Here is a 25,000-nt window from a genome sequence, read left to right on the forward strand (position 1 = left end):
CATGCTTCACTGTAGGGATGGTGCAAGGTTTCCTCCAGACATGACGCTTGGCATTCAGGCCAAAGAGTTCAATCTTGCTTTCATCAGACCAGAGAATCTTGTTTCTCATGGTCTGAGAGTCCTTTAGGTGCCTTTAGGCAAACTCCAAGCGGGCTGTCATGTGCCTTTTTACTGGGGAGTGGCTTCTGTCTGGCCACTCTAACCTAAAGGTTGTCCTTCTAGAAGGTTCTCCCATCTCCACAGAGATCTGGTGCTCTGTCAAAATGACCATCGGGTTCTTGGTCACCTCCCTGACCAAGGCCCTTCTCCCCCGATTGCTCAGTTTGCCCGGGCAGCCAGGTCTAGGAAGAGTCTTGGTGGTTCCAAACTTTTTCCATTTAAGAATGATGGTGGTCACTGGGTTCTTGGGGACCTTCAATGCTGCAGATTTTTTTTGGTACCCTTCCCCAGAACTTTGTCTCGACACAATCCTGTCTCTGAGCTCTACGGACAATTCCTTCAACACCATGGCTTGGTTTTTGCTCTGAAATGCACTGTCAACTGTGGGACCTTATATAGACAGGTGTGTGCCTTTCCAAATCATGTCCAATCAATTTCATTTACCACAGGTGGACTCCAATCAAGTTGTAGAAACATCTGAAGGAATATCAATGGAAACAGGATGCACCTGAGCTCAATTTCGAGTCTCATAGCAAAGGGTCTGAATACTTATGTAAATCACTTTGTCATTATGCAGTATTGTGTGTAGCTTGATGAGATGGAAAAAATATTTAAATGTTTTAGAATAAGGCTGTAATGTAACAAAATGTGGAAAAAGGGAAGGGGTCTGAATACTTTCTGAATGCACTGTAGGCTAGGTGCATGTGCACTTGATAGGTGCAAGTTTCCACTAAATTCTCAGCTGCATCTGATTCAGTAATAAATGTCACAAGGTTGTAGTCTCTTATGGACAGATGCGCTGGGCGACCGAGATTACAAAGGTTGGAGGCTCAATAAACTCGAATGACCTTACTGTGAATATGCACTCTTCAAAATCTCCACTCAGTATTGTTGCTTGTACTTGCACCGAAAAAGTGTACCATCTGGGTTAACTTGGTTGAGTTTACAATAACAGCTTAGATATATGTCAGCCTCACTGACCAAGGTCTACCATACGGGTTGCCATCCCAGATTCTAATAAAATAAATATTTTGTGAGAAAATAAACACATTAATACACCACAGAGTACATCTATAATATCTGGGTAAGTACAAGGTTGTCACTAGGTCTTTCACAGGATTTAGCTATTTAAAGTGAAGTGTAACTTTATAGTTACCTATGAGCAATTTCTATATAATGACTTATTTCTCATTACCAAGTGAAAATACCTATAAACAAAAGATGAGCTTCTACTTTAGTGAACGTTATTGCAACATGTAAAATTACATTACAATAATAATAATTTTTATTGTTAGATTAATAATTTGATTAAACAAAGATATATGCCTACTCAATAACATCAAAATAACTATTCTAGTGGTGACTCAAATCTGTAGCCTATAGTATGGTGAGTAGGCTAGACATCTAGCTAATTTAGCCTAGTTGGCTAGCTGTGCGGTACTGGAATGCATGAAAAAAATGCCTTTATAATAAAGCATTGCATGCATTATCATAGCTTTTGCTACTGGCATAGAGCAGTAGAGTAGAGGTGATTGCAAAAGTTGCAAACATGGGGGGAAAGGTTTGTAGCCTATGCGCCGAAAAAATGTTGGCCTTTTATAATGGCATTTCATGCAATTCTGCATCATTTTAGATGACTGAAGACTTGAACAGATTTTTTTTTAACCTCACAAATGATCGGAATGTCAGCCTACTTTGACACTGACAAGCTGAGAATCTGAGATCAATAAAAACGACCCTGTCTTGAATCCATCAATAACCTAGGCGTGTGGAGACACCCATATTATACAATATGAGGAGGAAATTATAGTCCTAAAAACGTTTTCCCGTTTCACTGACCCAATGATGCACAGCTCACTCACCCGTGATTGCTGATGCTCTTGAGTAAAACAAAACTGCTGAAATACCGCGAAGGGCCTGTTTTGGCTGCATGTTCACTGATAGATTTGCCGCATGTTCCCAATTGTAGGCGTGCCTTGTGATTTGGCTACACACAATCCACAGCTAGGATATTTTTTTATAATCTATTGATCCTCTGTGTTTAAATTATAGGGCTACTCCTGATGTAGTCTTCTGAATTATTTCATTTCTCTCTGAACAGAGATCAGCCATTCTATAACTTTGGCAAATGTATTTCAATTATCAGGGGTGCTGTGGCACCTCCAGCACCCTTCCCGTGGCTATGATTCTGTAAGGAAATAAATGAAGTGCAATGCTGGAGAGATGAGAGTTGCAAGCTCATGTCTATCAGAGCAGAGAGAGGGAGAGAAAGTGAATGTCATTTTAGTTCTGTGAGAGATACAGGCACACTTCTCTCTCTCACCACAGCAATGGCCACACGTTGGTCTATAGGTATTTGTATTTATTATGGATCCCCATTAGCTGCTGCCTGGGGTCCAGCAAAATGTAGGCAGTTTATACAATTTTAAAAACATTACAATACATTCACAGATTTCACGACACTCTGTGTGTCCCTACTCCACCACTACCACATATCTACAGTACCAAATCCATGTGCACGTGTGTGTATAGTGCGTATGTTATCGTGTGTGTGTGTAAGCATGTGTCTGTGCCTATGTTTGTGTTGCTTCACAGTCCCCGTTGTTCGATAGACAGTTTACAATCCAGGGTTACTCCAAGCAGTTTAGTTTCCTCAACTCGCTCAATTTACACACTATTCATTACAAGATTTAATTGATGTTTAGGGTTTAGTGAATAATCTGTCCCAAATACAATGCTTTAAGTTTTAGACTAACTTATTCCTTGCCTCCCACTCTGTAACTAACTCCAACTCTTTGTTAAGTGTTGCAGTCATTTCAGTCACTGTAGTAGCTGACATGTATAGTGTTGAGTCATGGCTTCACTCAAAGCCAGTGGCATGTCATTTGTAAAGATTGAAAAAAGTAAGGGGGCTTAACAGCTGCCCAGTGGAATTCCTGCTTCTACCTGGATTGTGTTGGAGAGGCTTCCATTAAAGAACACCCTCTGTGTTCTGTTAGACAGGTAACTCTTTATCCACAATATAGCAGGGGGTGTAAAGCCATAACACATATATTTTTTCCAGCAGCAGACTATGATCAGTAATGTCAAAAGACATACTGAAGTTTAACAAAATGTCCTTCCCTATAAGCATGCTGAAAGTTTGTTGTCAATTTGTTTACTGTAAAATAGCATATCTGGTCAAACACATTTTTTCCCAAAAGTTTACTCAGGGTTGGTAACATGCTGACTGGTTGGCTATTTGAGCCAGTAAAGGGGGCTTTACTATTCTTAGGTAGCAGATGACTTTTGCTTCCCTTCAAGCCTGAGAGTTCCTCTGTCCAGAGTCTGTGTTCTTTTGCCGATCTTAATCTTTTGTTTTTATTGGCCAGTCTGAGATATGGCTTTTTCTTTGCAACTCTGCCTAGAAGGCCAGCATCCCGGAGTCGCCTCTTCACTGTTGGCGTTGAGACTGGTGTTTTGCGGGTAGTATTTAATGAAGCTGCCAGTTGAGGACTTGTGAGGCGTCTTTTTCTCAAACTAGTCACTCTAATGTACTTTCCTCTTGCTCAGTTGTGCCTTGAGGCCTCCCACTCCTCTTTCTATTCTGGTTAGAGCCAGTTTAAGCTGTTCTGTGAAGGGAGTAGTACACAGAGTTGTACGAGATCTTCAGTTTCTTGGCAATTTCTCGCATGGAATAGCCTTTATTTCTCAGAACAAGAATAGACTGACGAGTTTCAGAAGAAAGTGCTTTGTTTCTGGCCATTTTGAGCCTGTAATTGAACCCACAATTGCTGATGCTCCAGAAAATAGTCTAAAGAAAGCCAGTTTTATTGCTTCTTTAATCAGAACAAAAGTTTTCAGCTGTGCTAACATAATTGCAAAAGGGTTTTCTAATGATCAATTAGCCTTTTAAAATGCTAAACTTGGATTAGCTAACACAATGTGCCATTGGAACACAGGAGTGATGGTTGCTGATAATGGGCCTCTGTACACCTATGTAGATATTCCATTAAAAATCAGCCGTTTACAGCTACAATAGTCCTTTACAACATTAACAATGTCTACGCCATATTTCTGATCAATTTGATGTTATTTTAATGGACCAATTTTTTTGCTTTTCTTTCAAAAACAAGGACATTTCTAAGTGACCCCAAACTTTTGAACGGTAGTGTGCTTGGATATGTAGTGTCAGCGTTTATTGCTGGCATGTCATGCCTAAGTTTACGAGTCTTGCCAATGAAAAAAATCATTAAAGCAGTTGGCAATATCAGTTGCTTTTGTGATGAATGAGCCATCTGATTCAATGAATGATGGAGCTTTCATTTAAGATGCTCCAAAGCTTTTACTACCATTCTTTATGTCATTTATCTTTGTTTCATAGTGTAGTTTCTTCTTCGTTTTATTCAGTTTAGTCTCATGATTTCTCATGATTTCTCAATTTGCAATACGTTTGCCAATCGGTTGTGCAGCCAGACTTATTTGTCATTCCATTTCTCTTATCCCTCTCAACCATATCGGTTTTCAATTCCTCATCAAACCACGGGGATTTAACAGTTTTTACAGTCATTTTCTTAATAGGTGCATGCTTATTTGTAACTGGAATAAGCAATTTCATAAATGTGTCAAGTGCAGTGTCTGTCATTACACACCATGGACCAACAAATATTCTTTACATCAACAACATAGGAATTACTACAAAACGTACTGTATGACCTCTTATACACTATATTAGGCCCAGCCTTTGGAACTTTGGTTTTCCAAGATAGGGCTACTATATTGTGATCACTACATCAGATGGATCGGGATACTGCTTTCAAGCAAATGACTGCAGCATTCGTAAAGATGTGATCAATGTTGATGATGTTGATGATTTGATTATTGTGCTGCTTGTAACTATCCTGGTAGGTTGACTGATAATCTGAACCAGGTTACAGTTTGAAGCTTTTTCTTGAGTTGGCAGCTTGATGAAAGTCAGTCAATATATAAATCACCCAGAAAATATACCTCTCTGTTGATATCACAACCATTATCAAGCATTTCACACATGTTATCCAGATACTGACTGTTAGCACCTGGTGGTCTATAGCAGCTTCCCACCAGAATGGGCTTTAGGTGAGGCAGATGAACCTGTAGTCATATTACTTCAACAGTATTTAACATGAGATCCTCTCTAATATTTACAGGAATGTGGTTCTGAATATAAACAGCAACACCTCCACCATTGGCATGTGTCTCTTTTCTGTAATGTTATAACCTTGTATTGCTACCACTGTATCAAGGTATTATCAAAGTCAGTTTCAGAGATAGTCAGAATATGAATGTCATCTGTTACTAGCAAGTTATTGATTTCATGAACTCTGTGTCATTATGGTAGGGATTAACTGAGCTGGGTTTGGGTCATTGATAAATGATTGTCTCAACGCAGCCTTATAATGCTGTGAAAGGATCCAGGAACCCAAATGATTTGGGTGGATCTCACCCTCCTTATAAAACGTGTGGGACCTCACGCAATACATTTGTATTGGTTTTATTTAATTAAGACAGTGGACAAGACAATCATCTGTAGGCTATGGGCTACTCATGTTAAATTGGCAACAGTAATGCAACACGATGGATCGGATGCTTGAGGAAAAAACGGATTAGACAAAACACATTCAGTCTCAGTAGCAAATTGACATAAATTTGCTACGATGGGGTTGTGTCACGTCACACAGGTAGCTAAATCGTATTTTTTATTTGGTTACGAGTGAGTAAGTTTACATGCACAGTAATACTTTGACATTAAACTGATTATGACACTATTATGCATTAGTCATGTAAAAACCTTACTCTGCTTATTTTAATCGGCGAAAGTTAAAATGGAAGTAAGCATACGCTGATTAAACACCTGGTTTTCTAAGCAATCTTTCAAATTATTAAGACATGTTTGGGGAAGCCTGATTTACCGTGGAGCAATTACAAGTTGCGAAAACCCTATATTAAAAATAAGCAGATAACAGCATGCCAAAAGTGCGGTCGCTGTCCGAGGCGAAATTACGCGCATACAAGGCTGTTTTTGGTTTCACTTCCTCAAAGAACCAGTACTGTGATCAGTGTTTTTTTCTCCTGACATTGTTTGAGACAAGACTAGATTCATATTTTAAGAGTCCTGGAGAAACGTTTTGTTATTATCTTCTCGTACGCTATTTAATGGTTTAATTAATAAACAAGACTGGAGTTTGTTTTTGGGAGAGCTCTGGTTCCCGAGTTTTTCCGCGGCGGACTAGGACAGGGCGGCTAAGAACAATGTTATCAAAGGTTCTGACGGTATGTATAGCCAGCCCATATACGTATACCGTACGCGATAGCCTACTATAGATTACTATAATGTATTTTATCCGTACTGTTGGATCATTTTCTCCTAACTGGTTATCTGACTAGAATTCCTTACATTTTCCAGTAAATACAGGCAGCTGAAGCCATGTATATTATGGACTCCAATGCCGAGGAAGCCGGTGCTGGACTAACGGGCCATGTGTCCACTGTCCAAATGCTCACCTTGCACCGTGAGCTACTGGTTTCCCAGGTGAAGAGCACGCAGTGCATTATGGATAACCTCCTACAAAGTGGTTTTCTGTGTATCGAGGATGCAGAAATGATCCAGCGCGCAGCCACCAAGACTGACCAGGTAATTTACCATAGGAGGGTTTCAGAGAGGACACATGTCCATTTGGACCAGACACACTAAATGGCAAAGTACCCATCACAAAGACATGCTCTTGCATTCACTAATAGCCTACTAGGCCCTAACTAAAATGGACTAATTGATTTTAAGATAAGAAAATATAAAGACAAGACTTGATTTTGCAATACAATGACATTTGGTATGCTGACAGTATCTTACCTGTGAAAAATGCTGTTTGGCCACATTAATCAAAATGTGGGAAGTAATATTAATTAAATATTAATTACTGGTAAGTAAACATGATTGCCATCGTGCAGGTGCATAAAATAGGGAAACTGTTAGCTGCCAAATTATTATTAAATATTGAATCACTGTAAAGTAAATATGATTTACTTATGATTGACATTGCGCAGGTGCGTAAAATCCTGGAATTGGTCCAAAGCAAAGGGGAGCAGGCATGTGAATACTTCCTATATATTCTCTACAAAGTTTATGATGCATACATAGACCTCCAACCATGGCTTAAAGAGATCAACTACCAGCCACCAGACTTTATACGGGACATACCAGTGAAGAACACAGACCCTAGTAAGTATGTCAGTAGACTGTATGGTGCTGCACTTCATATGTGTTATTGGAATTTTACTTAACAATAAAAAATAAAAAATACAGTGCATTGAAAATGTAAGCTATTAGAGAATCCTGAGGGCAACTACTGTATCTTTTGGCTGAATATCAGTGGTTGAGAATCAGACTGCAGTGTATTCTCCCTACCCCTCTTCTCAGTTAGTAGGTACTGTGAGAAGCTGAGGCACGAGCTGGGCCGAGACACACGCTTCATTGCCTCCTACGCCCAGCGAGAGGAAACCCTGCTGGAGGAGCTCTATACAGACACCCTGATGGAGCTCCTGAATGACCGCAATGAGAGCCTGGGCCACCTGGAGGGTCTGGAGCAGCTCCTGGGAGAGCAGGGTGTCTTTAACTCACAGGCAGAGACGGTGCTCATCACAGGGGACGCTGGGGTGGGCAAGTCCATCCTCCTTCAGAAGCTCCAGAGGCTGTGGTCCAAGAGGGAGCTGGAACAGGCAGACGCCATGTTCTTCTTCAAGTTCCGCTGTAGGATGTTCAGCACATTCAAGGAGACAGACGAGATCTCACTGAGGGACCTGCTTTTCAAATACAACTGCTACCCCGACCAGGATGCGGATAATGAGGTGTTCAGCTACATCCTCCGCTTCCCTGAAAAGGTTCTCTTTACATTTGATGGCTATGATGAGATCCAGGCTGATCTGGACCTGGTGAATGAGCCTGAGGTGGTTTCTCCAGAGGAGAGGACTCACCCCCTTCTGGTGCTCATGAACCTGCTCTGTGGGAAGCTGCTCAATGGTTCCCGGAAGGTCCTGACGGCTCGGACAGGCACCGAGGTCCAGAGCAGGGTGATCCGGAAGAGGGTGGCGCTGCGTGGGTTCTCTCCGGCCCACCTTCAGACCTACACCAACCTGCACTTCAAGGAGCAGGAGCACCGGGACCTGGTCTCAGTCCAGCTGGATGCCAGCCCCCACCTCTGTGGCCTCTGCTCCATCCCCCTCTTCTGCTGGATCGTCTTCAAGAGCTTTAAACACCTGCGCTCAGTCTATGACGACTTTGAGTTGCCAGAGGCTTGCGTGACCCTCACTAATATATTCCTCCTGCTGTCTGAAGTCTTCTTCAGCCGGAGGGCCACTCCCCCACCTGTCCTCCTGAAGAGAAACACCAGGTGCCCCGCTGATACCTTCAGGGCAGGGCTGAGGCCGCTGACAGCCTTCTCCAAGCTGGCTCTGCTGGGCATGGAGAGAGGAGGCTTTGTGTTCGACCAGGAGGAGGTGGCCTCCTGTGGCCTGACTGAGGAGGACCTTCAGGTGGGTTTCCTCCGACCGGTCAGCCACTACGATGCCTGTGAAAACCCTTCCACCTTTGAGTTCCTTCACCTCACCCTGCAGTCCTTCTTGGCTGCATTCTCCCTGGTTCTGGACGAACAGGCCAGCGTAGGAAACATCCTCAAGTTCTTCACTGAGTGCAGCAGGAGGGTCAACACTTCTTGTTTATCGTGTGTCGTCCACTGCATCGGTGGCTCCTCCAAACCCAGGGGAAAGGACCCGTTCAAGACCAACGAGCATCTCCAATATGCCAACCTTTTCCTGTGTGGACTGCTGTCTAAGACCAACGCCGGCTTGCTGGAGCACATGGTTCCTGCAGCGCTACTGAAGAGAAAGCGGGCGGTCCTCAAGTCCTACCTGTCCACCAGCGTGAGGTCCCACCTTCGCGGTTTGCCACTCTACAGCACAGAGCAGGAGGGCAGCAAGGTGCATGTCCTGCCCAACTTCCTGTGGATGCTGCGCTGCATCTTCGAGACAGGAAGTAAAGAGGTGGCCCAGCTGACTGCGAAGGGCATCACAGCTGACTACATCAAGCTGGGCTACTGTAATGTGTTCTCTGGCGACTGCAGTGCCATCAACTTTGTGCTGCAGCACCGGCGGAAGAGGCTAGGGGTGGACATGGACAACAACAACATCAGTGACTATGGGGTCAAGCAGCTCAGGCCTTCATTCAGTAAGATGACCGTGGTGAGGTGAGGAATTCGAATACATGCAGATGGAAACAGTTTGTATTTTATGCCACTGTTTACATGAAAGGTACACTTGTTTACAAAAAAACATTGGCAAATCATTTCTTACTGCTCTAAAAAATACTAGTATAACTAACTATAAAGAATAACTTTTCAGCTAAATTAGTTTTTCCATTTCAGATTGTGTGTCAATCAGATCTCAGACAGCAGCATTGAGGTACTGGCTGAGGAGCTTATCAAACACAGAGTGGTGGAGGTTCTGGGGTGAGTCAGTCTCTATCAGGGTCAACTTGCCTGTCAAACTTTAGTACTGTATTGTGCTGTATGACAAAATTCCTATGACGTGACTGTGACTGTCTTTCTGTTGTCTTGATTTGACAGACTTTACAATAATCACATTACGGACATCGGAGCCAAGCTAATCGCTCATATCATTGAGGAATGTCCAAAGTTAAGAGTTGTCAAGTATGTAAATGAATATGTCCAATCAATTATATAATTACTTGTTTATAAATTAAAATGTTTATTTTTGGCACTTTGATTTGTTCAAAGGCTTGGCAGCAACAAGTTCACAAGTGTGGGTGGCAGGTATCTGGCCAGTGCCATTCAGAAGAGCACATCTATCTTTGACGTGGGGTAAGTGCACTATTACAATTCTTAAAAAAAAAAAAATGGATCAGAGTGCATGGGATGGATTGTTCCTGTTTTTCAGAATGTGGGGGAACAGCATTGGTGATGAAGGAGCAAGAGCATTCGCAGAGGCCCTGAGGAATCACCCAAGTCTTACCAACCTCAGGTGAGATGGATGGCAAGAAATGTCATCGTTATCACTTCTCTGAATAAGTACAGTTGAAGTCAGAAGTTTACATACACCTTAGCCAAATACATTTAAACTCAGTTTTTCACAATTCCTGACATTTAATCTGAGTAAAAATTCTCTGTCTTAGGTCAGTAAGGATCACCACTTTATTTTAAGAATGTGAAATGTCAGAATAATAGTAGAGAGAATGATTTATTTCAGCTTTTATTTCTTTCATCACGTTCCCAGTGGGTCAGAAGTTTACATACACTCAATTAGTATTTGGTAGCATTGCCTTCTTATTCTATGGGATTGAGGTCAGGGCTTTGTGATTGCCACTCCAGTACCTTGACTTTGTTGTCCTTAAGCCATTTTGCCACAACTTTGGAAGTATGCTTGGGGTCATTGTCCATTTAGAAGACCCATTTGCGACCAAGCTTTAACTTCCTGACTGATGTCTTGAGATGTTGCTTCAATATATCCACATCATTTTCCTACCTCATGATGCCATCTATATTGTGAAGTGCACCAGTCCCTCCTGCAGCAAAGCACCCACACAACATGATGCTGCCACCCCCATGCTTCACGGTTAGGATGGTGTTCTTTGGCTTGCAAGCCTCCCCTTTTTTCCTCCAAACATAATGATGGTCATTATGGCCAAACAGTTCTATTTTTGTTTCATCAGACCAGAGGAAATTTCTAAAAAAAGTACGATATTTGTCCCCATGTGCAGTTGCAAACTGTAGTCTGGCTTTTTTAAGGCGGTTTTGGAGCAGTGGCTTCTTCCTTGCTGAGCGCCCTTTCAGGTTATGTCAATATAGGACTTGTTTTACTGTGAATATAGATACTTTTGTACCTGTTTCCTCCAGCATCTTCACAAGGTCCTTTACTGTTGTTCTGGGATTGATTTGCACTTTTCGCACCAAAGTACGTTCATCTCTAAGAGACAGAACGCGTCTCCTTCCTGAGCAGTATGACGGCTGCGTGGTCCCATGGTGTTTATACTTGCGTAGTATTGTTTGTACAGATGAACGTGGTACCTTCAGGCGTATGGAAATTGCTCCCAAGGATGAACCAGACTTGTGGAGGTCTACAATTGCTTTTCTGAGGTCTTGGCTGATTTCTTTAGATTTTTCTATGATATCAAGCAAAGAGGTACTGAGTTTGAAGGTAGGCCTTGAAATACATCCACTGGTACACCTCCAATTGACTCAAATCATGTCAATTTACCTATTAGAAGCTTCTAAAGCCATGACATCACTTTCTGGAATTTTCCAAGCTGTTTAAAGGCACAGTCAACTTACTGTATGTAAACTTCTGACCCACTGTATTTGTGATACAGGGAATTATAAGTGAAATAATCTGTCTGTAAACAATTGTTGGAAAAATTACTTGTGTCATGCACAAAGTAGATGTCCTAACCGACTTGCCAAAACTATAGTTTGTTAACAAGAAATGTATGGAGTGGTTGAAAAACAAGTTTTAATGACTCCAACATAAGTGTATGTAAACTTCTGACTTCAACTGTGTGGCACTGATTGTGCCATGTCTTTTTCAGTTCTCCCACAACTGCGGTTAAGGTCAGAAATAAGGAAGTATAACCCATTGGTGTATCATTTTACGCACATTTAGCTACAGTATGGGTTACTGAACTCCCTTACTCACAAACACTGAAACTACAGCATCTATTTTACAGTATCACTCTGCCTCATAGTAATATCATTACCTAACGTAATACAGTATACTCAGGGGCGAAAATCTGATATCAACTTTGGAGGGGACAATTACATTACATTTTCTCAAGAGCAATTCCTGAGGGGGACACCAAAAGTAGTGCTGTAACACATAGCCTACATTGTAATATGGTAAATGTATATTGAGGAACCAAAGAAATAAGGTGTTTGCCGTACTCCTAACTACCGGTACCCAAAACTACACAACTAATCACAACAGCAATACCATTGCCTTTAACAAATCTTAGTTCAGTTACCAGTTTAAGTTGAGAGTGGGGGTATCCATGGCATTTTCCAATTATGTTCCTATTTTACAAGTCAAAAAAATGGAGAACCTTCCATAATGTTGCCAAACAAAGACTCAACAAACTTACCTGAGACTCCGTCTCTGCCAGTCTGTCCCTGCATATCTGTCCCCAACTCTGCTGTCTGTGTGCCATCTGTTGCCTGCTCTGCCTAATGACATCATTGTGAAACATTTCCATTAGAATTTCATTTCTTTCTTATGAACATTTTATCAACTAGTCTTTGAGATATTAGGCTACTAGTGTTCTTACTTTGCGTTTTGGTGTACTGAAAAATACTCTGATGTCGGTCTTTTATTTTTCTGCCATTTTTCTACCTGGCTGGCTGGCTGGCTACACACACACACAGTGTGTAGGTTATTTACAGTAGGAGATGGGCTTCTATCATCTTATCTTTTATCATTCTATTTGGGCTTCGATCTAAAAGGTAGCTAGCAAATGTGAAACGGATTAAAATGACAAGAGTTGACAGCTGTATGAGTTCACCATTTACACAACATATGCTGCAACCTTTTGTAATTTTAATAGTTTGTTTCATATTGGCTGGCTTCCAACAATAGCTGAATTTGCAAAGCAAGCGAGCACCAATTCCGTTTCAGTGGTGTTTGCTATAATCTTTGCTACCCGGGTTAAATAAAATAAATAAATAAAAGTTCCCTTGCGACAATTTAGCTTCTGCAATGAGACCATTAAATATATTTAAGACAATGGTAGAAGAGAGTGTAGTTCTGTTCAGTTTGGACTTCAGTTTATTGCTAACCTTATCACAGGGACTTTGAAGCACTAACTTACATCATCTGCATGCTGATCTTGGAATAAATTGGCGATAGCAAAGATTCCATCTTTGACGAGGCCACATAAATGGAATAGGTACTAGCTAGCTTAATAGTTAATATTTGCGCGCTAGCTCTGCATATTCAGCTAGTGTGTGTGCGCGATTGACTGGATTAACCTCACGTCAGTTACGTTCATTGAGTGCCTTTCAGACAGTAGACACGACCCCTCTGTTACCTTGCCAACTAAGGAACTGGCAGTGGATCAAATCATTGTGAGGCAAAGGGTGCGGGGTCGCAATCTTTTGAAACTTAAAAACGCGCTATTAAGTGTCTATAATCAGCACAATTGCTTTCATTGTGTATTATTAATATTATTTAAATTACATAGTTATGTTTCAGTGATATATTGGGGGGGGACAAATCATATTTTTCCCAGGATGGGGGGGGGTCGTGTCCCCCCCGTCCCCCCCGGGATTTCCGCCCCTGAGTATACATATGTATTACTAATAGTCATTATATTTCTATGCTCTTCTCTCCCTTAGCCTCTCAGCCAATGGCATCACTTCAGAAGGTGGGAGGAGCTTGGCCGAAGCACTGAAATGCAACACAATGCTCAGAATCTTCTGGTAGGACAATTTTATTCATACATCAAGTTTCTGTGACAGTATGTGTGTCTGTATATTTAATGTGTATTTGTGCTTTGGAGTTAACACAGTTTAAATGTGTGTTGTCTTGTTGTAGGTTGGTGCAAAATGAGTTGTCAGATGATGTAGCACCAGACATGGCCGAACTGATCAGATCCAACACGGGTCTATCTCACCTCTGGTAAGGCCAGTCTCAACACACTTCCAACAACCAATAATAAAGTTTAGTTTCAGAATTAACCAGAAAGTGAACAAAAGTTATTTCTGAATGTTAATAAAAGTTAGCCGGTTAACCTAGTGATCCCTCTGTGCCACTCTGCACAGGTTAATCAATAATCAGCTGACAGTGGGTGGAATCAGACAGCTGTCAGAGGCTCTCTCCCACAACACATCACTCAAAGAGATCAGGTGAGCGTACACAATGTCGCTCACTTAAAGGCACATTACTAAATAAATTTGTATCACGTTAATAATAGTATTTCATATATTCCTTAGATACATTTTTATTTCAACACATCTTTCACCATTTTCACTTTGTAATGGCTGTGGGTCTTTGAATACATTACTGGTTCCTGATTATCATGTGCTCTGTCATCACTCACCCACAGTTTGAAAGGAAACTGTCTTTCTGAAGAGGAAGAGAAGCTGTTTGAGGCTGAGGGAAGGCTACGCTTCCACTGAGGAGACAGAACTGAGCTGGAGAGTGTGTAGATTGGTCTCGTCTGTTACCGAAACGTAGAAGTTCTTTGTGTATTTTCTTGCATACTACATTTGGTAAATATTTGAACATACTGCATTAGCTAGGTTATTCTGGCATATGGGTAAAAGTCTTGACCCATAAAAACACTTCCCTCAGTCATATTTGTCCATAATGAATCTCTTTGTATTTAGGGATTTGAAACCGGAGGTGCCGTTCTCAGAGAGGAAGTCTTTAATGTAACTTTTTTACTAGCTCGACTTTAGTTTGAAACAAATCAACTTATACAGTGAGGGCAAACTGTCCCTTGTTTAAGCACTTTCAGTTAACCACGGAACATCTTATCATTATGCAAAGCAAATCCATTGTTTTAATCCAGCTTCTACCCCCAAGCCATAAGACTGCTGAACAATTAATCAAATGGTCACTGGACTATTACATTGACACCCCCCCCCCCACCATTTGTTTTGTACACTGCTGCTACTCGCTGTTTATTATCTATGCATAGTCACTTCACCCCTACCTATGTGTACAAATAACTCTAACCTGTACCCCCGCACACTGACTCGGTACCGGTACCCCCTGTATATAGCCTCGTTATTGTGTTACTTTTTATCATTTTTAACTTTAGTTTATTTGGTAAATATTTTCTTAACTCTTCTTGAACTGCACTGTTGGTTAAGGGCTTGTAAGTAAGAATTTCATGGTAAGGTCTACACTTGTTGTATTCGGCACATGTGACAAATAAAGTTTGATTTGATTTGAAGCTGCTTTTGCTGACCAAAGGAAATACTTTACTGGTGCTGAATTACAGTATTGAATTTCTCCTGCACCACAACAACAGAGCACTGTGTAAATAAACTGAATAAACTGAGCACTGTGTAAATAAACTGAATTTGATGTGGTGCCTGCAAGTAACTGGAGACTAGGCCACTGCTCTCAAACCTCTCTTATCATCAACTCTCACCCCTCTGATTTCTCTGCCTCGTTCCCTTGTTCTTGTATACTGGCCAGAACTGTAACTGTATGACACATACAGACAGTCATGTTATGATCAGTTTGTGGTCATGGTGACTAATGAATATAGATTAGCAGGCGATGATAGGAACAAACAAATAGCGGAAGACAGGACAATACACAACTTCCATATACACTACAGGTCAAAAGTTTTAGAACACCTACTCATTCAAGGGTTTTGTCAATTGTACCGCAGAAATGGAACCTAAATCACAGAGGATAGATGTCGTGGCAGCTGCAGAGAAATACCTGGGTGCCCCCCCCCCCCCACACATTAAAAAAAATATATACAGTACCAGTCAAAGGTTTGGACACACCTACTCATTGAAGGGTTTTTCTGAATTTTTAAAATCATTTTCTACATTGCATAATAATAGTGAAGACATGAAAACAATGAAATAACACATATGGAATCATGTAGTAACCAAAAAAGTGTTAAACAAATCAAAATATATTTTATATTTGAGATTCTTCAAATAGCCACCCTTTTCCTTCAATGACAGCTTTGCACACTCTTGGCATTCTCTCAACCAGTTTCAAGAGGTAGTCACCTAGAACGCGTTTCAATTAACAGGTGTGCCTTCAGTTAATTTGTGGAATTTCTTTCCTTCTTAATGTGTTTGAGCCAAACAGTCCATCATTACTTTAAGACATGAATGTCAGTCAATACGGAAAATTTAAATAACTTTGAAAGTTTAATCAAGTGCAGTCGCAAAACATCATCAAGCACTATGATGAAACTGGCTCTCATGAGGACCGCCACAGGAAAGGAAGACCCAGAGTTACCTCTGCTGCAGAGGAAAAGTTCATTAGAGTTATCAGCCTCAGAAATTGCAGCCCAAATAAATGCTTCACAGAGTTCAAGTAACAGACACATCACAACATCAACTGTTCAGAGGAGACTGTGTGAATCAGGCCTTCATGTTGAATTGCTGCAAGGAAACCACTACTAAAGGACACCAATAAGAAGAGACTTGCTTGGGCCAAGAAACACGAGCAATGGACATTAGACCAGTGGAAATCTGTCCTTTGGTCTGATGAGTCCAAATTTGAGATTTTTGCTTCCAACCGCCGTGTCTTTGTGGGATGCGGTGTGGGTGAACGGATGATCTCCGCATGTATATTTCCCAATATAAAGCATGGAGGCGGAGGTGCTATGGTGTGGGGATGCTTTGCTGGTGACACTGTCTGTGATTTATTTAGAATTCAAGGCACACTTAACCAGCATGGCTACCACAGCATTCTGCAGTGATACGCCATCCCATCTGGTTTGGGCTTAGTGGGACTATCATTTGTTTTTCAACAGAACAATGACCCAACAGGCTGTGTAAGGACTATTTTACCAAGAAGAAGAGGGATGGAGTGCTGCATCAGATGACCTGGCCTCCACAATCACCCGACCTCAACCAAATTGAGGTGGTTTGGGATGAGTCAGACTGCGGCGTGAAGGAAAAGCAGCCAACACGTGCTCAGCACGTGGGAACTCCTTCAAAACGGTTGGAAAAGCATTCCAGATGAAGCTGGTTGAGAGAATGCCAAGAGTGTGCAAAGCTGTCATCAAGGCAAATGGTGGCTATTTGAAAAATCTCAAAATATAAAATATATTTTGATTTGTTTAACACTTTTTTGGTTACTACATGATTCCATATGTGTTATTTTATAGTTTTGATGTCTTCACTATTATTCTACAATGTAGAACATAATAAAATAAAGAAAAGGCCTTGAATGAGTCGGTGTTCTAAAACTTTTGACCGGTAGAGTAACTTTTTCAATGACTGCTGAGAAAGCTTCTGCCATAATGCATTGAAAGTGAAACACTCATCTACCAAGACACACTGTAAGTCACACTAGTCCAATTAAAAGAATGTACTCCAAAAGTTTTGCTCTTTTAATTTCATATTCTGTACACATTTTTACATAAATGGAATGTTATAACATACTGTATGTCTAAATAGTTTCTAAAATAACATTTCTAGTTATGTACTGTTGGCCTGTCTCTGAAGTACCTCAGGAGGTATAACCCAAATAAAAATAGTTTCCTTCACCTCTCAACTATTACATGAATGCCCTACTACACCTCCACATTCATTCAAGCAAGCTCATCCCCAACTAATAATCATCTACAGTATGTTCGCTGTCATGGTATATTATAGTATCATGACCGGAACATCAAGTATAGCTACCTGATGACATATGTGTGTTCTCTAACACATCCCGCATTCATATATGCTGACTGTTTTCAACACTACATCCTCACAAGTCCATCCATATGGAGCTTTTCAACACGGTAGATTTGGATAGACATCGATCCAATTGGATTGATATGGGCTCAAATTGGCAAGTGTAGCATAAGCAGCAAACCAAAACATTTACACAAAATGACCATATAAGCCCCTTCCTTTACCACTGGCCTGACATCCAAACGGAATTCTCTACAGTGAAACATATCGAAATCAGTTTAGGTGGTAGGATGCCTCCCCACTCACCCCCCAAAGAAACCCAAACACCCAAAATAAGACTAACAAAACTGAAATGGCGGGGGAAATATGTTTTAAAACTGATTCTAGCTACAGTAGCTCATACAAGGCTGTTCTGCTAGGCTAGCTAGGGAGGATCCTCGTGCTACACATATACCCATGACAATGAAGGGAATATTGTACACATACAGCAGTATGCTTCACAATCGTTAGCCATTCGACAACATTTAAAAATCACATTTCTTACAGTACAGTAGCCATGGGACAAACCATGCGGTGAGACCAGACATTCTAGTTTCTCCTTCACTGACGTGCAATGAGGAGAAACCCCCATCTGGATTTAGATCACACTTTATTAGCTATAGTACATGATGACAAATGGGGAATTCCAAAGTGCTTTATGCCTCGCTGTACTTCTTGAAAAATAAATTGTTAGGTAGCACGTTAGCAGCACTTTAGGAGAAACCACAGTTAATATGGTGTAACTGACCCAGTAGCCATGGTAACACTATCTTTAGTATATCCACACCATAATACCCAGATCCCCTATAAATGCTCTTTGTTAAGTTGTCTGACTGGTCGTTACTAGTTTGAATTGGGCAACCAATATAAATACCATTGATCCTATTCCTAGATATGTCATAATAATATACTATAATCTAAAATCTCTAAACTGTGGACATTGAAAAACCTCCACAATGATTGTGAAAAGCATAGCCAATAAAGCCTTTTGTCTTATTCATTGAATTTGTCTATCAGTTTCTCTGCCCTTATTCGCAACCCAATGGTGAAGATGGAGGTCTAGTATACTAGTTAGCAGCGCATCCTGGGAAAGCTCTCAAAACATTAAAGAGAACAACATCAAGGCCTTGTTTAAATATTACAACCCAATGTTGCTGGAAGATGAAACGTATTAGTGTAAAACACTCAAACACACTGAGAAAGTGTTGGAGGATCCAACATTCTAATGATAACTTTTTTGAATATATCAGTCTTCCCCTTATTCTAATTGGCTTTGGCATGGAGCTCCACCAATCGCCTACTTCCTGTCCCACCCTCTCACCTCTACTGTGATAGGCTGATTGGTTGATTGGTAGATGATTATGATTGGGTAAAAAGTGTGCTATCTCAGGCAGCTATTTGAAACTGCACTGAAATGGACAAACATGAATAGAAGACATAGTTGTTCATGTCATTCTCTTTGCATTAAGGCCCAACTTAGTTTCACTATAACTCACACATATACATACACATATATGCAATTACACCATTATGTCAAATCTGCACACTTAAAATAAAATAATTTGCATAATAATAACTGCTAAGTTTCATGATGATAAATAAAGATTAAAAGTCAAAGTGAGTGAGTGAGAGAAAAGGATGGGTGTGTGAACCCTGTAGAAGGCTAGAGTATTTACACCACATAATGTCACCGGGCCCCATCTGTTCTGGGGTCAGCACAATGTAGCTTGGATGCCAACTGAATTGATCCTCTTCACAATTGCCAAACTGAAGATGTACAGTAAAACAATTGTGAAACATAGTAATTCAGTTGGGATCCAGGCTAAGCACAGAGAGCCTTATGTCCCAGACAGACAGCTATTGCTGCTACAAAAACTAAGATTAACGTTCTCACTTCAGAGAAGTGCCTGCTGGGAGTTGTAGTTGCCACTAGCTGAGCCACGCACTTCTGGTAGCACAGTCCAGTTCACGTCTTGTTGCTACCACAGAGGCATTGAGGGGTTGTGAGTTAGATAGCTAGTCAGGGGAAAGGAGAGAGCGGGACAGCATATAGCAGGGCACTTCTAATTTCAGTGTGGCTAGCAGCCAGGGCCAGTTCCAGTTCCAGTCATGTCCCAGTGGAGTAAAGGTTAGAGTTAAGCAGAGTTTCACATTCAGCTGAGTCTGGCTCTCTGCTGGGTCTCTCTCCATCTGTCCACATCCAGTCAACAACACACAGGGGGAAGGGCTAGGGAGGGAGGATATAGTATAGACTCATACATGCCCTCCCGCCCTCTGTCCCCCACCCACCAATCACACGGTTCTGTTCTGTTGTCTTGACTCTGCCCTGGTAGGCCATTAGGATCCGAAGGTGAAGGCACTGGTAGACACAGTTGGTGAGGAGGGGGAAAGAGGGGTATGAGGACTGACTTCCCCTTGCCCCTTCTCCCCTCAGCTTGCTCCCCGAAATGTCCAGGTCTACAATCACTCTGACCAAACAGATGGGAGGAGACCTGGATCTGCTGTCCAATAACACAGGAGGAGGGAATTCCAAGTCGCAGCAGCCCTGGAGCTCAGCCAACCACAGCAGCTCAATCACTGGGGCATGGCCAATGGCATGGAATGCAAAACGTCTGTGGGTGGCATATACAGCTGTTTCATTGATGCGGCAGAGAGTGAGAGGGCGTGTTGAGAGCAACAGTTTTTCCTGATTGGATAGTTGTGCAACAGAGGTGTTGTGTCTTCCCCTCAACATCAGGTTGGCAGATAAGCATGTCGGTCTGTCTGTCGATCGGTCTGTCTGTCTTTGAGGACAAAGCAGAGGTTGGTTGTGTTTGTGAGTGTGTATTTGTGAGTTTGTGTGTCTGTGTCTGTCTGGTCTTGTCTTGGAGCAGATGGTGTGTGTGTGAAGATAAATAGATAGATCAGAATTAAATGTAGTTTCCCTGAAGATTGCTTTTAATGAGTTTTGGCACACTGCGGTTCTTGACTGGTTTGAGTTGAGGTGTGTTGAGGGCTGTTGAGAGGTACTGGAGGTGATGGGGATAGAGGGGTAGGGTCAGGGTGAGGTGTGTTGAGAGGTACTGGAGGTGGTGGGGGTAGAGGGGTAGGGTCAGGGTGAGGTGTGTTGAGGGCTGTTGAGAGGTACTGGAGGTGATGGGGTAGAGGGGTAGGGTCAGGGTGAGGTGTGTTGAGGGCTGTTGAGAGGTACTGGAGGTGGTGGGGATAGAGGGGAAGGGTCAGGGTGAGGTGTGTTGAGGGCTGTTGAGAGGTACTGGAGGTGATGGGGTAGAGGGGTAGGGTCAGGGTGAGGTGTGTTGAGGGCTGTTGAGAGGTACTGGAGGTGGTGGGGATAGAGGGGTAGGGTCAGGGTGAGGTGTGTTGAGAGGTACTGGAGGTGGTGGGGGTAGAGGGGTAGGGTCAGGGTGAGGTGTGTTGAGAGGTACTGGAGGTGGTGGGGGTAGAGGGGTAGGGTCAGGGTGAGGTGTGTTGAGAGGTACTGGAGGTGATGGGGTAGAGGGGTAGGGTCAGGGTGAGGTGTGTTGAGGGCTGTTGAGAGGTACTGGAGGTGGTGGGGATAGAGGGGTAGGGTCAGGGTGAGGTGTGTTGAGGGCTGTTGAGACGTACTGGAGGTGATGGGGTAGAGGGGTAGGGTCAGGGTGAGGTGTGTTGAGAGGTACTGGAGGTGATGGGGATAGAGTCAGGGTGAGGTGTGTTGAGAGGTACTGGAGGTGGTGGGGGTAGAGGGGTAGGGTCAGGGTGAGGTGTGTTGAGGGCTGTTGAGAGGTACTGGAGGTGGTGGGGGTAGAGGGGTAGGGTCAGGGTGAGGTGTGTTGAGGGCTGTTGAGAGGTACTGGAGGTGATGGGGGTAGAGGGGTAGGGTCAGGGTGAGGTGTGTTGAGGGCTGTTGAGAGGTACTGGAGGTGATGGGGGTAGAGGGGTAGGGTCAGGGTGAGGTGTGTTGAGGGCTGTTGAGAGGTACTGGAGGTGGTGGGGGTAGAGGGGTAGGGTCAGGGTGAGGTGTGTTGAGGGCTGTTGAGAGGTACTGGAGGTGATGGGGGTAGAGGGGTAGGGTCAGGGTGAGGTGTGTTGAGGGCTGTTGAGAGGTACTGGAGGTGATGGGGGTAGAGGGGTAGGGTCAGGGTGAGGTGTGTTGAGGGCTGTTGAGAGGTACTGGAGGTGATGGGGTAGAGGGGTAGGGTCAGGGTGAGGTGTGTTGAGAGGTACTGGAGGTGATGGGGATAGAGTCAGGGTGAGGTGTGTTGAGAGGTACTGGAGGTGATGGGGGTAGAGGGGTAGGGTCAGGTTGAGGTGTGTTGAGGGCTGTTGAGAGGTACTGGAGGTGATGGGGGTAGAGGGGTAGGGTCAGGTTGAGGTGTGTTGAGGGCTGTTGAAAGGTACTGGAGGTGGTGGGGGTAGAGGGGTAGGGTCAGGGTGAGGTGTGTTGAGAGGTACTGGAGGTGATGGGCGTAGAGGGGTAGGGTCAGGGTGAGGTGTGTTGAGGGCTGTTGAAAGGTACTGAAGGTGGTGGGGGTAGAGGGGTAGGGTCAGGGTGAGGTGTGTTGAGGGCTGTTGAGAGGTACTGGAGGTGATGGGATAGAGGGGTAGGGTCAGGGTGAGGTGTGTTGAGGGCTGTTGAAAGGTACTGGAGGTGGTGGGGGTAGAGGGGTAGGGTCAGGGTGAGGTGTGTTGAGAGGTACTGGAGGTGATGGGCGTAGAGGGGTAGGGTCAGGTTGAGGTGTGTTGAGGGCTGTTGAAAGGTACTGGAGGTGGTGGGGGTAGAGGGGTAGGGTCAGGGTGAGGTGTGTTGAGGGCTGTTGAGAGGTACTGGAGGTGGTGGGGATAGAGGGGTAGGGTCAGGGTGAGGTGTGTTGAGGGCTGTTGAGAGGTACTGGAGGTTGTGGGGATAGAGGGGTAGGGTCAGGGTGAGGTGTGTTGAGGGCTGTTGAGAGGTACTGGAGGTGGTGGGGATAGAGGGGTAGGGTCAGGGTGAGGTGTGTTGAGGGCTGTTGAGAGGTACTGGAGGTGGTGGGGGTAGAGGGGTAGGGTCAGGGTGAGGTGTGTTGAGGGCTGTTGAGAGGTACTGGAGGTGGTGGGGATAGAGGGGTAGGGTCAGGGTGAGGTGTGTTGAGGGCTGATGAGAGGTACTGGAGGTGGTGGGGGTAGAGGGGTAGGGTCAGGGTGAGGTGTGTTGAGGGCTGTTGAGAGGTACTGGAGGTGGTGGGGGTAGAGGGGTAGGGTCAGGGTGAGGTGTGTTGAGGGCTGTTGAGAGGTACTGGAGGTGGTGGGGATAGAGGGGTAGGGTCAGGGTGAGGTGTGTTGAGGGCTGTTGAGAGGTACTGGAGGTGATGGGGTAGAGGGGTAGGGTCAGGGTGAGGTGTGTTGAGGGCTGTTGAGAGGTACTGGAGGTGATGGGGTAGAGGGGTAGGGTCAGGGTGAGGTGTGTTGAGGGCTGTTGAGAGGTACTGGAGGTGATGGGGTAGAGGGGTAGGGTCAGGGTGAGGTGTGTTGAGAGGTACTGGAGGTGGTGGGGATAGAGGGGTAGGGTCAGGGTGAGGTGTGTTGAGGGCTGTTGAGAGGTACTGGAGGTGATGGGGTAGAGGGGTAGGGTCAGGGTGAGGTGTGTTGAGGGCTGTTGAGAGGTACTGGAGGTGATGGGGTAGAGGGGTAGGGTCAGGGTGAGGTGTGTTGAGGGCTGTTGAGAGGTACTGGAGGTGGTGGGGATAGAGGGGTAGGGTCAGGGTGAGGTGTGTTGAGGGCTGTTGAGAGGTACTGGAGGTGATGGGGTAGAGGGGTAGGGTCAGGGTGAGGTGTGTTGAGAGGTACTGGAGGTGGTGGGGATAGAGGGGTAGGGTCAGGGTGAGGTGTGTTGAGGGCTGTTGAGAGGTACTGGAGGTGATGGGGTAGAGGGGTAGGGTCAGGGTGAGGTGTGTTGAGGGCTGTTGAGAGGTACTGGAGGTGATGGGGTAGAGGGGTAGGGTCAGGGTGAGGTGTGTTGAGGGCTGTTGAGAGGTACTGGAGGTGGTGGGGATAGAGGGGTAGGGTCAGGGTGAGGTGTGTTGAGGGCTGTTGAGAGGTACTGGAGGTGATGGGGTAGAGGGGTAGGGTCAGGGTGAGGTGTGTTGAGGGCTGTTGAGAGGTACTGGAGGTGGTGGGGATAGAGGGGTAGGGTCAGGGTGAGGTGTGTTGAGGGCTGTTGAGAGGTACTGGAGGTGGTGGGGATAGAGGGGTAGGGTCAGGGTGAGGTGTGTTGAGGGCTGTTGAGAGGTACTGGAGGTGATGGGGATAGAGGGGTAGGGTCAGGGTGAGGTGTGTTGAGGGCTGTTGAGAGGTACTGGAGGGGGTGGGGATAGAGGGGTAGGGTCAGGGTGAGGTGTGTTGAGGGCTGTTGAGAGGTACTGGAGGTTGTGGGGATAGAGGGGTAGGGTCAGGGTGAGGTGTGTTGAGGGCTGTTGAGAGGTACTGGAGGTGGTGGGGATAGAGGGGTAGGGTCAGGTTGAGGTGTGTTGAGGGCTGTTGAGAGGTATTGGAGGTGATGGGGTAGAGGGGTAGGGTCAGGGTGAGGTGTGTTGAGGGCTGTTGAGAGGTATTGGAGGTGATGGGGTAGAGGGGTAGGGTCAGGGTGAGGTGTGTTGAGGGCTGTTGAGAGGTACTGGAGGTGATGGGGGTAGAGGGGTAGGGTCAGGTTGAGGTGTGTTGAGTAGGTACTGGAGGTGATGGGGGTAGAGGTGTAGGGTCAGGTTGAGGTGTGTTGAGGGCTGTTGAGAGGTACTGGAGGTGATGGGGGTAGAGGGGTAGGGTCAGGTTGAGGTGTGTTGAGGGCTGTTGAAAGGTACTGGAGGTGGTGGGGGTAGAGGGGTAGGGTCAGGGTGAAGTGTGTTGAGAGGTACTGGAGGTGATGGGGTAGAGGGGTAGGGTCAGGGTGAGGTGTGTTGAGGGCTGTTGAAAGGTACTGGAGGTGGTGGGGGTAGAGGGGTAGGGTCAGGGTGAGGTGTGTTGAGGGCTGTTGAGAGGTACTGGAGGTGATGGGATAGAGGGGTAGGGTCAGGGTGAGGTGTGTTGAGGGCTGTTGAGAGGTAGTGGAGGTGATGGGGTAGAGGGGTAGGGTCAGGGTGAGGTGTGTTGAGGGCTGTTGAGAGGTACTGGAGGTGGTGGGGATAGAGGGGTAGGGTCAGGGTGAGGTGTGTTGAGGGCTGTTGAAAGGTACTGGAGGTGGTGGGGGTAGAGGGGTAGGGTCAGGGTGAGGTGTGTTGAGAGGTACTGGAGGTGATGGGCGTAGAGGGGTAGGGTCAGGTTGAGGTGTGTTGAGGGCTGTTGAAAGGTACTGGAGGTGGTGGGGGTAGAGGGGTAGGGTCAGGGTGAGGTGTGTTGAGGGCTGTTGAGAGGTACTGGAGGTGGTGGGGGTAGAGGGGTAGGGTCAG

General features: G+C 44.6%; 1 protein-coding gene and 1 long non-coding RNA gene across 5 annotated transcripts; both read left to right on the forward strand.

The window, feature by feature from the left end:
* Positions 1–5,538: 5,538 nt before the first annotated feature.
* On the forward strand, positions 5,539–15,259 carry LOC106605511 (nucleotide-binding oligomerization domain-containing protein 1). 4 transcript variants are annotated; one of them, XM_045718617.1, is made up of 12 exons: positions 5,539–5,855; positions 6,581–6,808; positions 7,219–7,393; positions 7,592–9,413; positions 9,591–9,674; positions 9,792–9,875; positions 9,963–10,046; positions 10,123–10,206; positions 13,566–13,649; positions 13,765–13,848; positions 13,992–14,075; positions 14,276–15,259. In XM_045718617.1, exons 2-12 carry the CDS (start codon positions 6,602–6,604, stop codon positions 14,346–14,348), a joined length of 2,865 nt encoding a protein of 954 aa, XP_045574573.1. In that variant the 5' UTR covers positions 5,539–5,855; positions 6,581–6,601; the 3' UTR covers positions 14,349–15,259. The 4 variants fall into 4 exon arrangements, with proteins under 4 accessions (XP_045574573.1, XP_045574575.1, XP_045574574.1 ...); XM_014201250.2 differs by lacking the exon at positions 5,539–5,855 and adding an exon at positions 6,083–6,447; XM_045718618.1 differs by lacking the exons at positions 5,539–5,855; positions 9,792–9,875 and adding an exon at positions 5,949–6,447.
* Positions 15,260–20,659: 5,400 nt separating this feature from the next.
* LOC106605513 (uncharacterized) lies at positions 20,660–23,119 on the forward strand. Its single transcript, XR_006769940.1, has 5 exons — positions 20,660–20,723; positions 21,302–21,429; positions 22,031–22,094; positions 22,222–22,381; positions 23,083–23,119. It is a non-coding gene; the product is annotated as an uncharacterized lncRNA (long non-coding RNA).
* Positions 23,120–25,000: the final 1,881 nt, after the last annotated feature.

Source organism: Salmo salar, chromosome ssa05 (assembly GCF_905237065.1).
Source record: "Salmo salar chromosome ssa05, Ssal_v3.1, whole genome shotgun sequence".
In the NCBI taxonomy this organism is placed as follows: domain Eukaryota; kingdom Metazoa; phylum Chordata; class Actinopteri; order Salmoniformes; family Salmonidae; genus Salmo; species Salmo salar.